This window comes from Pelecanus crispus, chromosome 5 (assembly GCF_030463565.1).
Source record: "Pelecanus crispus isolate bPelCri1 chromosome 5, bPelCri1.pri, whole genome shotgun sequence".
NCBI classification, from domain to species: domain Eukaryota; kingdom Metazoa; phylum Chordata; class Aves; order Pelecaniformes; family Pelecanidae; genus Pelecanus; species Pelecanus crispus.
Genome location: NC_134647.1, coordinates 23,296,491 through 23,312,251, shown reverse-complemented (window position 1 = coordinate 23,312,251; position 15,761 = coordinate 23,296,491). Strand labels below are relative to the sequence as shown.

The 15,761-nt window shown below is 34.8% G+C and overlaps 1 protein-coding gene across 1 annotated transcript in view; it reads right to left on the bottom strand.

The window, feature by feature from the left end:
• UBR3 (ubiquitin protein ligase E3 component n-recognin 3) overlaps positions 1 to 15,761 on the bottom strand; it is a 117,113-nt gene that overhangs the window by 32,985 nt on the left and 68,367 nt on the right. The window contains exons 28-31 of the mRNA XM_075710034.1: positions 14,131 to 14,241; positions 11,798 to 12,010; positions 10,853 to 10,989; positions 5,180 to 5,265 (exon numbers count right to left, since the gene is read on the bottom strand). Coding sequence (XP_075566149.1) covers positions 5,180 to 5,265; positions 10,853 to 10,989; positions 11,798 to 12,010; positions 14,131 to 14,241 — 547 coding nt within the window. The remainder of the gene's footprint in view (positions 1 to 5,179; positions 5,266 to 10,852; positions 10,990 to 11,797; positions 12,011 to 14,130; positions 14,242 to 15,761) is intronic.

Sequence of the window (15,761 nt, the reverse complement as noted above, 5' to 3'; positions counted from 1 at the left end):
CTGAAATGCCAGACTCTGCTATCTCTGGGAAGTGTAAGGATAAGAAGCTCCTATACAGGGAAACTGAAGCCAGAGGACAAGGTGATAGAATATTTAATCCTTCCCCAAAAACCCCTAATCCTATCCTTATTACAAAGGGAAAAAAGAAAAGAAAGCAGCCACAAAGAAAGAAAAAAGAACTATTTAAAGGTTAAAAGGAAAAAAGGACTACATTATAAATTCCTTTATAGATAACTTCTAAATTTTGTGGAATTGTTCACCCACTATTGCAAGATTACCAAGTAACAGAGAAAAACACATAAATACAAGTTAGAGAGCTACAAAAGTTGTACAGAGAACTCCTAATTATTCAGCCTTAATATTGTGTTCTGAAGCTGTTCTATAAATACAAAACAATGAAAACAAAACGTAAAACATCAGATCTCTTAAACTTTATAAAACAGAGTAATAAGACTTGTACAATTGTTATGTATCATAATTATACCCTAAACCCAAGAGATTTTTCAAGGCCATAGACTCTAAAAGTGTAACACGGTCCATAAAACAGGACTTGATTTTTAAGTAATAAGTAAATAGGACTCTATTTGCATTTTTTTGGTTGCATACTGTTTAGTACACACACACACAAAACTTTAAACCTTAAAATGGCAATTTTACAGCCAAATTTTCTTCATCATTCTTCTTGCACAGACTCAGTCACTGACACTAACAGCTACATTAATCATTCTTAATTTTACTTCCCAAGAGCAGCTGCCCTCATGGTGCAATCTACTAAAACAGCTCTTGACCTGTCTGTTCTCACCATCTTCCCTGACACTTGCTGCTATAACGGCTCACCTGGGACAACATATTCTGTTTTCTGCAATATCTGATCACCAAACTTTACAGCTGTTACAAGACTAATACAGAGTGGTATGCTTAATCACAAGAGAGACACCTCATCTCACACATAAGAAAACTAAATTGGGTTATATTTTAGATTACTTCTGCTGGACCTGACATGAATGACATTTAAAAAGCAAAAGCAGTTTCAATACCATACAAGCAAGACTTTAACAAAACAGTATTTGAGTTCTAGATAGGTGTCCTGGTTTCGGCTGGAATAGAGTTAATTGTCTTCCTAGGAGCAGGCATAGTGCTGTGTTTTGGATTTAGTAGGAGAAGAATGTTGATAACACACTGATATTTTAGTTGTTGCTAAGTACTGCTTATGCTAGTCAAGGACTTTTCAGCGTCCCATGCTCTGCCAGGTACACAAGAAACTGGGAGGGGGCACAGCCAGAAGAGTTGATCCAAACTGGCCAAAGGGCTATTCCATACCATACAATGTCATGCTCAGTATATGAACTGGGGGGGGGGGGGGGGGGGTTGGCCGGGGAGCAGCGATCGCTGCTCAGGAACCGTCTGGGTATTGGTCGGCGGGTGGTGAGCAATTGCATTGTGCATCACTTGCTTTGTGTATCATTATTATTATTACCATTATTATACTGTTACTATTATCATTACTATTTTACTTTATTTCAATTATTAAACTGTTCTTATCTCAACCCAGGAGTGTTTCTCACTCTTACTCCTCCAATTCTCTCCCCCATCCCATCAGGGTAGGGGGAGTGAGTGAGCAGCTACGTGGTGCAATAGTTGCTGGCTGGGGCTAAACCACAACAATAGGGTATGGATTTTTCAAATCATTCTTTCCTCTCTGCATAAGACAATGAAGAAGTTGAAGGTACATTTTAAGTGAAAATTTAAAAACAGAATTACCTCTTGGAAAAAGAAATGAGTATGGAATGATAATAATATCTATTATAGAACATGTATCTAAAGAACTGCAATTTTTTCATCTCTAAATGCACCAATACGGAAGGGCAATGAAGGAAACTCATATAATTATATAATGGTTTAGTGAAAACAAACCCTGCTACTTATGGAAAAGTAATTCTGCTCCCACTAGTCATATTTAGCCTAATGTCCAACACTAAATATAATAATACTAAATGGTAGTACTGTACAGGTCTGTTCTAGGAGAACCCCATGACATTACATTAAAAATGAGTCTATTTTAATGCAATATTAAATATGACTAGTTTGCTACATAACAGTTTTACAAAATAAGTACCAATACAGAACACAAACAGCCTGTGAACGTTTTAACAATGAACAGATGACATGTCTGTCTCCACGCTGTTTAGAGCAACACCACCTTCATACACGTAGCGCCTTTCACCTGAAAGCTTTAAAGGCCTTCTTCAATTTCTCTGAAGTGCAAGATAGATACTAAAACCACTAACATGACTGACTTAGATCTAAATAAGAAAATTTACCATTCTACCCAAAAGTGTGGAAAAAATTAGATGCATTGTGTTTAAATGCTGTCCCTATCCCTTCATCAGAAACATGCACTAGAATCCTTAAAGTAATGCAACTGCTAAAGGAAAAAACACTATTTCCGTGTACAACACACTCAGTAAGAAAAATTACACGACAGTTTAAGAAAGGAACAGAAAAATATTATAGTAAACAAAATGCAATGTATTGTAAGTAGAAACAAATGAACAACAACAACAAAAAAACCAAAGCAAACCAAAAACCCAAACCAAAACTATCAACACGTTTTTCAGTTATAGGAAATACTCCACCAATTTCAGATTAAGCCCTCGTGTGCAAGTACATGAAAACAGCTAAATCGCATCATGGGGAAAAAAATTTCTTCTCTCTAAATATAGACACAATTCTGAAGACAAGGATTTAAAACCAAGTTTTCCTTACTGGGCTATTTTACTCTTTCTATAGACATCTAATGCACAGTTTAACGGCGGATTTGCTGCTACTAAAAAGTGACGTATTTCATAAACATTTTAAATTTTGTAAACTAATGTGTATTTTGAAAAGCAATAGTTGTAAACTAACACATATTTTTAAAAGCAATAGTTGATGTAATCTTACTTAAAGCTTCTCATTAAGAAGACTATTTCCAGACTTCTCAAGTGTGAGAAGTATCTTCACCTTTCTATAAGTTTAGTTTGTTCCAGTAACCTATTTTGATGAACAGACAACACCGGTTCATTTTCCGAGACATAAAGAGTTAAAGGCAAAATAGTAAAAGTGCTGGAAAAACAGGGAAGTATGATATATGACTTTAAAGAGGACTTAAGTTTGTCCTGTCTTGTTGAAGTAAAAATCCAGCATAAGACAATTCTCTAGTGGAGATACACTCTCCATGTATCATTTCCAATTTTGTAATTCTCCAAAAAGACATTTCTCCAATGATTACAGTATTCTCCATGCATTTCAAGACTTGATGAATATGTATGAAAAATCCTGACTGATCTTTCCAGTGGCTGTCAGCAAAAGGTATGCTTCCTTTTAAAATCAGGTCCTAAGTATGTACGAGTCCTTCTTTATGCAAGATGAGGTTGAAGGGATGGTGTGGTAAGTATAAGAAAAAACTAAATAATGTATTATACAAACCATTTAGTGTCAACTACCAGACCTCAGGTGGAATTTTTTGCTTTCTTTTCTTCCTTAAAAAAACCCTCAAACAAACAAAACCAACTTTGAGGTAGTTGCTCCCTTGGACCTGATATAGTTCAAATAGAAACAATAGAGCTATACAGAGGCACACCGAGGAAGCTGCCCAGCACTCTGATGATTCAATCATTCTCTGCAAAGTCAGAATCTTCCAGCACTTACTGACATTAGTTGGTGATGAAGTACCATGAGAAAAAACATTATCTTTTTTTATATATACATATAAAAATAAAAAGCTTTTAAATAGGTACATACAACACACTTAATACTGATATGACATCAAACATTTCACAGTGGTTTAAGATGTAATGAATGTTTTTCACTATACTTTTATCTTTAAAAAAAAAAAAAAATCATATAGAGAAGCCAAAATCTCCTGACTTATAAAGATCTGGTATGGCTCCTGCAGCCATGTGAAAACAGGCATACAATCTCTTTATGTGTAAAGTCATTATAAATTTTTTCACTTTAAATATTTCACTATTTTAAGCTGAAATCTCTGCCCTAAGTTGCTAAAATTCAGCACCTTACTAGCATACAATTAAAAATACATCGTAATCCAAGTAGAAATTATCTGTAGAGTCTTGATTTTATTAAATGCTTCGAATTTGCAAACAGTGATCTAGCGATGTTCTTTTAACACATGCATTTTTCAGGTATTTTGCTCTGCTGGGAAAGGGAGGTAATGACAGTGGTGGGGAGACAATGCACAGTAGGGTTTAAAACTACTTTTCACAAATCAGAACAAATGAATGAAATCAGTTGAACTACATTTCTTGGCAGTAACAGAAGACTCTCATCCTAGAGAGGATGTGGACAGCATAGCACGTGATGGGATTTCTTTGGTGGCTCATCACCTCAAACGACAAGTAAAGCATTGCCCACAAATCATGTACCAAAAGACAGAGGTGGGCCCAAGCTTTCTGACATTTTTACTACTGAATCTGCGCTACTGCTGCATAAGCTTGATTTGAGCAAGCATTCTGGCAGGCTTTCCAGTTTTTCCTGACAAAAGAAAGTGTCCATTCCTAACAGTTTATATTCCAGTAGAAGATAAAAAGATTAAAAGATTTTACGTTAAGAAAAAAAGCACTGCTGTCCACCAGAAGTGCTTTATTTGCCAAACATTAAAGGTACAGAACAATGAAGATTTGAGACTTTCTACCAAAGAAAATTTGCAAAACTGTCCTGTCAGAGAAAGAACTAGGGAAAATTAAAGACATGGCACATGGTAGCTGCAGATTTCTAAGTATGACACCTTGTCATGAGCTGCATTACCACTCAGAGAAACAAATTTCTTTACTATTACTAGCAACAGCCAGGGTGAAACAAAGCTTTCCTGCTTTACCCTTAAAATACTTCTAGTTTTACTCATAAAAATGTAAAATTATTAAAAAATATTACATGGATACTATGAGAATTGATTTCTAAATAGATTACACTCACAAGACATGAATAGCTCTAATGAATAGTTTGTGCAAATTAGATTTCCGATTTCTCAAATTGCAACAAAACACAAAGACTCATTATGGCAGAAAAAATGGTTCTTAAAAGAAAAAAGTTGACATAATTTAGAAAATGTTAGAAAGAACTAGACATCTTTACTGCATAGTCTAATATTTTATGCTGCACTTCATAACATAAGACTTACTTAAACATGATCTTTTCCCAGCTGTGCTTGCACCTCCTGAACATAAACTGCCTCCTCGATGGACCAGCTCAAGTTCCAAGTTTGTTCTGCAAGAAAAACATAACAGTGTTGGATGGAACAGCTCATTCAAAGCTTCTACACACAGGAAAGGAGTCATCAGAAACTCCCAGTGTACACTAAATAAAAGAATGCTGTGAACTAATCTTTAGTGTGAGATACTGCCAAAATATGACTCAGAATAAAACAAACTTTATCAAGATATTGCCATATGTGATTTTAAGTGCTTTGATTAGCAAGTACTGTATTAAAAGAGCTGCTACAGCTGTGACTGAAGAATAAAAAAAAAAAGTCGATTCTGAGGCTTTTTCCTGTATGCACACACGACTCCTTGATAATAAGGGAATTTATGTGCAAATCTGAAAAGACAATATACAGATTGGCTAAATTTCAATCAATCAGATATGTCTAAGCAGTGTTCTCTTTACTGGCAGGGCTTTTGTTTTGCTTTAAACAGTACAGTGGATAGGCCATCAAATAACTAAGTATGAAAACAGTCTAAATTATAATGGAAGCACTGACCTTTATAGATAAGTTAGTTAATAAAAGCCTCGGAGGCTAATTCTGAATGAAACACTGGTATTCACTGCAGCTCATTAGTATGAAACAGGAGTTGTGTCACTAAATCTCTGCATGTCACATTGATGCTTTCTTTCTTACTATTATTGTAATCTGATACTTAGGCACCAATTGTTTAGGCCAAATTCAATAGCTGTGTTTAATTTTGGGACTGGATGTTTCAGTACTGCATTATCTTTTACCCCCAAGACTTGGAGCAAACAATTTATGTTATGTTCTCTGAGAGTTTGTTTTAATAAGTCAACATACATTCTTTTAATTCAAATAAAGCAATATAATTCTATTATTCAGAAATGGTATTTTTCTAATTTAATCCAAACTGCAAAGCTCAGTCTAAACATATTTTGTCCTTTAACTAAAAATCAAACAATTTTAGGTTCAATATAATGAACTGAATACATATTAAAATCTATTCTAGAATTTTAGGCACATAATATATCTAAGCTAAGAACACACACACATATATTTAAGAAGAAACTATAGGATGACTTTTATTAAAAACAAATTATTTTTTAAGGATTTCAGCTCCATCAGCTTGAAAGAATAATACATTTTTGATATGCAGTGTTTGTTAAGATACTTTCATACATTTTTAAAATAGTAACATTTCAGAATATTACTTTCCCTAAGTTTGCAGCTTATGCCACCCGTTTCTGAAGGAATGCTTTAATCCTCTCTACTCAGAAAAGGCAATTTAACATTGATAATGTGCCTGCTCAGAGCTCCATCTGGTTGCTGCTGATAAGGGCATCTGTGTGACAGGGGAATTTTCCACTCTTCAGGCGATTTGCAGTGCTCACTGAACTTCTAAAAATCTACCAGCAAGGAAGCAGGGACAGGGATTTCATATTAGTGGACAAAATAGCAACTGTAGGTCAGCATGTGCTAGTTCCTCATGGGAACATAAAGGAAACCAGTATGTTTTATTTCTACAAAGCTTCTGATAACTAATTTGTAGGACAAAATTAATGGCAGCCTTCTATTAAAACCAAGATAATCAAGATTTAAATAAAAAACACTACCTGAGTGTCTAAGAACAACTTTCTAGATCTAGAATTTTAAATTTCCCTTTCACCAAGAAATAAGTACAGTTTTACAAAACAAACCTCGGGGACAATTCTGAAAAAACTCTTCTTGATATGTATGAGGTGTTATATAGTACTTTTTGCCATAAGGAATGTAAAGGGAGAGATTTCTGGAAACATACTCCATCACACATATCATACCAACTCTCACCTCCCACACTTATTCATTGCCTCCAGCTCCTCAAAGACAGCAGCTTATAGTCCAGCTTTCTTGGAAACGTAAACATGAGCCTCTTCCTCTAAGACATCTCTTTCAAAAGATCCCTAAACTTTGGCATGAAAGTGCACAGTAGAGAAAGCATCTTGTGTGAAACTGAACACTTCTCCTTTATAAAATGTTCTACATCAGCTACAGCCCTAAATCATTTTTGGAAGAGACTAGTGTACCTCCTCCCTAAGTCAACCTCCCTTCTACCTTGAGGATCTGAGTACTATCTGCCCTGTACTGAAGAAAAGCAGAGCTCTCGGTGCCTATTCTCTCATCAACAAAGCAAAACTTGGGGCATCCGATAGGAGTGGAACACAGAGTGGTCTCTGAAAGCATCCTTTGCTATCTCAGCCCCCTCAACATGAAGGAAAGAGAAGGAGAAAGAAAATCTATATAAGTGACTGTTTTCTCTATCTAGAAATCTTTGCGTCATTCATTGGAACAACAAATTTTGTATAACACTGGCTTTATCTTCCTCACTCACAGAAAAAAACCCAGGAAGATGGATTTAGCTCAGCTGTACAGACTCCCAATTAAAAAACAGTTCTACTTCATCCCTTCTTGTGGGCTTTCATTAACGGAACAGATTGGGGGGTGGGGAGGGTAACTGCATATTTCTCAGAATTCGTATCAGGACAGAGCAGGGGGAAGTAAAAATGCAATGCCCCTTCCAGAAAGAGAACATATTTGGATGGACCTCCTCTTTCTATTGGGACAGAAGAATCAAGTTAAGCACTACCATTTTTTCCACTTCACTTTACAAAAACAACGTATGTATGAAAAAACCCAGATACTGAGACACAGACTGGAAGGAAAGAACACAAGGTTCTTAAATTAGTCTATACATAGCTGACAGCAAAACCAAAAGCTTCGATTACACAGCTAACAAAAGCACAAGACCTATTGCTATGCAATACAGAAACAGTCTTCCAAGGTACTGCCTCAAATGACAGTCATCAATGCTATGAATGTGGAGCATTCACACATGATTTGCGAATGACACACTATACTAATTTCATAAATGTCAGCAAAGACAAGGAGGGATGTATATGAAAAGGGCATAAATTTAACAAGGTAAGACTGTAGGGAAAGGGGAAGGTAGCTAAGGAGCTGCTCTTCCAGCTGTGCGTGCAAATCAGGATGCTGAGACCCCGAGCGCCTCTTTTGCTAGGAAAACACACAGGAGCTAGCTCTCCCACTAGGTGGTAGAGAATTTGCTTGTAATTTCTTTTCTCTGCTACCAGTGACATCTGTCTGGGTAAGCAGAAGTGAAGTAAGAAAAGTAAGTTTCCGTTTTCCTGAAGCAGAAAGGATAAGCTGGAGCAAGTGGCTACATGTTGTTTAACCAGAATTATTCCCATTCCAGCATGCAGAAATCCACTTCAAAGCTGGCCTCCAGCTGTAAACTAGCATCTCTGAAGAAGACTGCAGATGATGCCATTTTCTGATTGAAAATGGAACGTGACTTAAGAAGATTAATGAGTGTTTAATTCACTTGCAAATATATGGAGTCAATAAAAATATCATTGCATTCAAATGCTTATTTAAACAGGGGCTACTTATCATCTTGACCACTTTATCTGTATGTTAGATTAAATACCAGGGAAATAAATAACAGCTGTAGATGGTCTGACCAAAACCAATGAATTGTTTCAGAATACATAAACTAGAAATGCTCAAAGGTAACTGGTTGGTAAGGAACACAAGGATATCACTACCTTAAAAAGAACTGGATGGAGATAAGGAAGAAACAGGCTCAGTGACAGGAATAACTTGCAGAAAGCAAGTTACTTCAGTCTGTAATTTAACTTGTGGATAGTCCATTGTTTGGATACTTAAACAAAACATACTAAAACCATAGAAAGAAAACTTTCAGTCTGGGAGATGACCAGCTCACTCACAGATTTATTTCCCTAAGTACAAACTGTAAGGTTATATTAAAATGTCTTATTAAAAGTTTAGGGTTTTTTAACCTGTAGTTCTTATGCAATTATCAAGTAGTAGAAGCCTGTAATCTGGATTGCCAAATTGAAAGGCAAGAGAAATTAACCATTTTGTAGCTGATCTGCCAGGCACCCTCTTAAGTGATCTTATGACTTATGGTAACAATATGGAAGGCTGGATCCACCACCTGAAATCCCTCAGCCATGGATGAATGGAAAATTGCTGACAGCAGTCTAACCTAACAAGAAGAGGTCACAATGAGTACAGGTTGCATATCCTAATCATAGTGGTCAACGATGATTTCCCTCCAGCAGTGCAAGCAGCAACGGAATGCGGTTCTGGTTTGAGGTATTTTTAACTCTTGGCATTAAAACAAAAATCTTGGGCTTAGGGTGTTAATATAAAAATCATAAAATATATCTATATTTAAAATATGCTAGCATTTTTTAAAATTATATAACATTACACCCAGAAATATATTATAACATCATTTTTGTATCTTAAATGGCATGTCAAGTTACAAGTAATCATACTTTTATATGTGAAACATTAATTTTGAGTCCTTTGTATTTTTGGAAGGATATTAAACGCTATTGACCAAACACATCATTGCTAAAAATGTCAACATTATTTACCCTTGTACAGCATATACCACTTAAAGTAATACAGAATAATCTTTTAACTTTCTATGTATAAAATTTAACTGTGCCTTGATTAAGAAGAGCAATTAAGATACTCTAAAGAATACAGATTTTTTTTTTTTTTTAATAGATTTATACAATAATCTAGGTTGGAAGAGAATTCTGGAGATCAGATGGTCCAACCTTCTGTCAAAAGCTGAGCCTTAGATTTGATTATCCAGAGTCCTGCTGAGCCAAGTCTTGAATACTTCCACTGCTTATATACTAAAGACACTCAGCAACCAGAGTTTACGAAACCGCGGTAAAAAAAATGCTACTGGATGATATTACTTGTATGCTTGCACTTTCTCTGCAGTCAGCAGCTTCCCTGCAGGCCTCAATAAGTCAGAGTTTAGAAAATTATTTGCTTAGTGAGTATTTCAACTTCTTATGGGAAAACCCTGCATTACAGTAAATCTGAACAGATTAACCATTCAGAGCATCATAATGTTAATGGTATAGATAGAAGGAGGGACTGTTTGAATTTCTTGGAGACGGTGTCTGTGACACTGACAGCTATAAAACTGGAATCAAACATCACAGAGAAAATGCTGGTGGTTTTTACACTTTTTTAGGAGTCTTATTCACATGAAGAGAGATTCCTGGTTGCTGGGGTAGAAATCACTCCTGTGATCCCTATTTAAGTAAATAAAACTAATGTCTGACAGAGAGATTAAAAACACCTGTGATTTAAAAACCAGCAATATGGCAGTGATATAGAAATAATCTCATTCTGCTAAATAACAGTGGAGGAGATTTGACAGTTTGGGAAAGGAAGTTAGAAAAAGAAATTCAACATAAAATTTTGGTATATGGAAAGCAAAACCTTGAATAAAGAAGAAAACTAAATAAGCAGAAGGCAAAATGTTCTCTAGGTTTGTGCCACTGCTGCATATACTAAAAATGAACTGAAAGGCACACCTTTCCATCTTGCATATGCCCAAATATGAAAAATATCAGAATATGTAACCTTGATGTACTCAAAGTACTCAAAAAGTACTTTTTGGAGAGGATGGAATAATTTTTTAAATTTTTTTTTTTTAAAGAAGAAAACTGGTGAATAATACCATGAGTGAGAAAGACAAAAGAAAAAAAATATAAAAAGAAAAAATATACCCACCTGGCTACTGAATACATAAACAAAAAATCATTGTCAGGTGATCCAGGACTCTTACTGTAATCTGTATACTTCTTCTGTGTGGTACTTTTTATATCTTTCATTACAGATTCCATTTCTTTACTAAGATTGGTTTCAGACTATGAACAAAGACACAAAAGAAGATTAGTTAATTTTACCTGAAGAAATGCAATAGCTGATCACACAGCGTAGCACTTTCATATTTATAAAAACACATTTGCAGGTTATGAAAAAATATGCATTAAAAGCAATATTCTGTCTCACAGAAGTGTTATAATATTCTGAAAGTTATTCTGATTTGTTCTGAATATGAAAACATCACTGTTTTGTCCATCTCCCAAATTCAAGAATCTCACTGCTTGCATTATTTTAAAGCATATTTGCATTGCACAAGTACATGAAAATAACATAAAATATCTACATCAAGATGGGAAGGCTAGCAAAATTGAATAGAATTAATTATATCATTCAGAAAGACCTCACGAAGCTTTGTAATACATGAGCATCTGCAAACTGCTCTTTCTGTAAAACAAATAATCCATAGCTTAAAATGTTAATAGACATTCTTTAAATAGCTTCCAGTTACAAGGATATTGCTGATTTTACATTGTAAAGAAATGATAAATTAATTTTATATTACATGACTCAATTCTATGTAAATTACCATGGAGAGAATTGAAAATGTACTCCATAAAAATTACATTAATCACATTTTGTCATAGCTTTTTAATTGTTTATTTTTAGTAGGTAATTCAATAAGTGCTGTAAATATTTTAAATTTCTTGATCTGAAAAAAAGAGTATGCTATCTTCCATATCAAAGGAAAATGAAGTTTCCCAGGTTGTCGAGTTTCTAAGAGGTCACAAATGCAACAGAATGTAAAAACTGAAAGGTAGAGGCAAATTAACAAGGATCTTTCTGCCTTACACTGATGCTTACTGGGAAAGTTCCCAGCTGTTCTTGAAGATCTTCCACCTCTTGTACAAGATCTTGCATACACTTGTTACTATGACTTTGCCAAAGGCTTCTTTCCGTGTTGTTTCCAGGATAACAAGGAAGAACACTGTTAGCAAACTGCCTACAGAGGGGACAGGTAAATTCTCCTTTGTCCACTGAAAAACCCTGGAGGACCTGGTCATTCTAAAAGAAAATAAAGAAGATGTAGTTGAAATTTGCAAAAGATTGTAACTTTTAGTTTGATATTTCAGGTGTATAGCTAAAGAACTAAGTCTAAAACCAAAAAATGTAAAGAAAGAATAATAGTTGGAAGAGCTCCTCATTTTAGTGAAAGAGGTCTTAACTGCTAGAGACTATGTTACTATCCTCCAACTCAACTAATTTTCCCAGTTTTTAAGTAGTCTTCATTGTCAACAATATCCCCATAACAAACTAGAAGTACTTCAATGCAGTATTTTGAACATTTCACGTGTGTTGTCTCTTTCTAGCAATTCTGAATAAAGTTTGAGACTCCCCCGATAACATCTTTTGATTTATCAAAAGGCAGTTTTATTTTCAGTCATGAGAAATACTTGAAGATATTTCTCAGTAGTAGCACAGGCTGAAAAACCTAATCAAGTAGCCACTGGAGGGCAGCATGACAAAAACCCTGATTACTTCTTTGTATTCCCATTACTAGCAAGCAACTTAGTGAATTGCCTCAATGGTTTCCCACTCCTGGGAGAAGAGAACTGCTAAGTTGATAGTGACTATAACTGAAACTTCAGGCAATGAGCCCAGAATGCTGAGGCAATCCGGTGAGCCTACTTTTACATATGTTTCTGGATGTTGATCTCTGATTGTATTATGTAAAAATACATGTTTTGTCCAGATGAATGCAAGTCTATATAAATTATTTCAGTACTAAGAATGCTAGGAACAGTCAAAATTATTATGCACTCATCTACATAGTAGTAATACGTGCTAGGATCAAAAGTTCACTTAAATAATCTTGAAATATTCAGGAATACAATGAGATGGAATTAAGAGTTTATCTAAAGTTTAAGTGAGAATCCACCAGAAACAGGACTTCAGTGTCTGTATGATGCAAAAGGTTACTTTTCCAAAATTCTGTAAAATTAGATTCTACCATGAAAGCCCAGATTTTACTTAATTATCTTGATGACACAATTACCCCTGAAAGCATCTTTACAGTCATATGGAAAAGAACAATTCATCATGGGATCCAATAAAGGTGGCACAGCTTCCAATTTCTCTAGAGGTAAATTTCACAGTTTGACCAATGCTGATTCTAAGAATACAAAGCATTGCTCATAATTTTTATCAAAATGGAAACAGATCAACAAAGCTTATGAAAAAATAAAACTAAAGAAATACCAAAGTAATCTTGAACAAAAAAGCAGTTTCATATACAAGAAGTCATCATTGAGTCTTTATTTCATTACACTAAATAATACAGAAAGAAATGATTGCTTAAAATCTGATGACTTACTGCTGAGCTTGTGATAACATTCTACAGTGTCATTCAGAAGATCTGCAATTGGGCTACAAGAGGTTGAGGGGGGCAAAGGAGGCCAGCAACATCAATGGAACACTACCTTGTTTTCTCAGACCATGTGAAAACAAGGATGTCTTTTCTAGCCAACAATTTCTGAGGTTTGACTGATAAACTGTATTTTAAAATCAAACATAGCAGTAATTTCCCAACAGTATTTTCCAAGGCCGGGGGTGGGGGGGAGCACAATTCACAAGAGTTAAGCTATTTTAACTCATTTCTCTAAATCGCATGTATATACATAACATATATCATGCATAACTGGAGATAAAAATCTAACTTTTTGTAACTGTATTTTCGTATTAGGAGTTAACCAAAACCACAAGCTGACACTTATAAAATTCCCCTCTCATTTTTTCTTCAGTTTCTCTGTAATTTCTAACATGTTAAACATCACAATAGGTATCTATGAAACAGAAATGAAAAGTGTAAGAAATGCTTTACCTGAATATGCACATGAGAAATAAAAAACCCAAACCCCAGTGATTTAATTTTTTAAGAACAGGATTAATATAGTCAAGTATTCTTGCTGATACATCAGAATAACTGAAAACTAAGTACTTCAGTTAATAATGTCAAGATGTAATAAGAGATTTAGTATCTACAGTTCTTGAAACATAGTAAAAACATCTTGTCCATTCATTTAAACCTAATCTTTCTTTCTCTGAATCGAACAGCGTAAGTCCAATTGACTTCACTAGGAACAGTTCAGATCCAAATAAAAAAGATGATCTTTAGCTTTACTTACCCGTAAAGATTCCATGTAAGATTTGTGACAGTCTATGTGTAAAGTATGACCACAAGTTTGTACATAAACACCTCCTTCCCAGCCTATCGACACTGCTTGCAGGCAGGAACTCTAAACAAAGCAAAACCAGTAAGAAAAAAGAACAATATATATGAAGTTATAAAGGTATTTCCCACAACTTATTTTAAGATTTAAAAAATATACAGATTTTTATTTGTATGCTATCTAGTTAAAAGACATGCTATGGAAATAAAGAAAAATTTTATTTTATAAAGTATTTACTTGTGCTAACTTACGTGGCTGCCATTGTGCTATTCTATCCAACAAAGAGCCAAACACTTAAGTTAAACTTCTGCAGTTGTCACTTAAGACAATGATGTCTTTAAAGAAATTCTTGTATTACAGCATGAAGACGGCTCTAACTCTACCGTCTGTTCCAACAGTAGAAGTTATCCCATGTCCAATGCCAATATACTGCTCCAATACATTTCATTCACTTTTGTACGTAACCAAAATAATAAGATCACAGTTATATAATTAAGTCCAATCTGTTATTAAAATTCAGTGTAAACACTTAGGGTTTTTAATGAGTCATTGAACAATATTGTATATAACACATCATAAAGGGAAAAGAGAACAAATAACTTGTTTAGTGAATTTAGTTTTATACCAGCTTGTTTTGAAAACATTGGCCTTATTCAAAGACTGCACTTATAGCCCACATGTAAAAAATAAAGTTACCTCACTAGTAGTTCTCAGAAAATAATGAACTGAAAAAAACAGTCACGACTGCCAAAGTTATGATAAGGAATTCTAGAAAATTCTCTTGCAGAATACCTAGCTATAGTCAGTCTAATTACTAAATCTCCATTTCTCCAAAAAATAATTTCATACACAGATTGAAATGTACATTCTGGTTATACATTTAAAGAACAGAAAAAGATTTATGGCTATCACAATTGGAAAATAATTTTTCCTGTAGACTCACCCTAAAATGGTCTTAATGTACAATACAAAAATCAGGGTATGTGAATAACCAACTCTGATAGCTGCATTTTCTAAGGATGTCCTAGCATCTCATCTTTTCTCCTGCATCTGAGCAGGAAATCAAAACAAAATTACATATTCTAGCTACAAGACATGCTCCGATTTACCTTGCCTCAACCTGACATTCATAATATGCTATGACCCTCTCAGGCCACAGAACAAGAAAAGCTTCTTCTCCTGCTGGTTCCTGCATAATTTAGTAGACTGCACTATTAGTAAGGTTGTATGATATAACTGGATAAGCCCCACAGGGCCAATGTTTCATTCAGGAAAAGCATTATTTACTGCATATATTTAATGAGGGTACTTAGTAGCATTTGTGTAAGGAAAAAAACCAACCACAAAGTCTTTGCAGAAAGGCTTTACTCTATGATTCTTGAGTTCAGAAATAAAGGGAGATTCCAAAGCAAGCCATAGGCTTGGGATGGAGCACACCTGTATCAAGTTACTGGTTACAGCGTACTATGTCATTCTGAAAATAGTCCTATCAATCTAGTATATGAAGTTTTATCTCCTAATCCTTAGTCATACCCCTCCATATTAAAAATAATCTCTTTCAGTGATTTTTCCTTTAATGGGCAAGA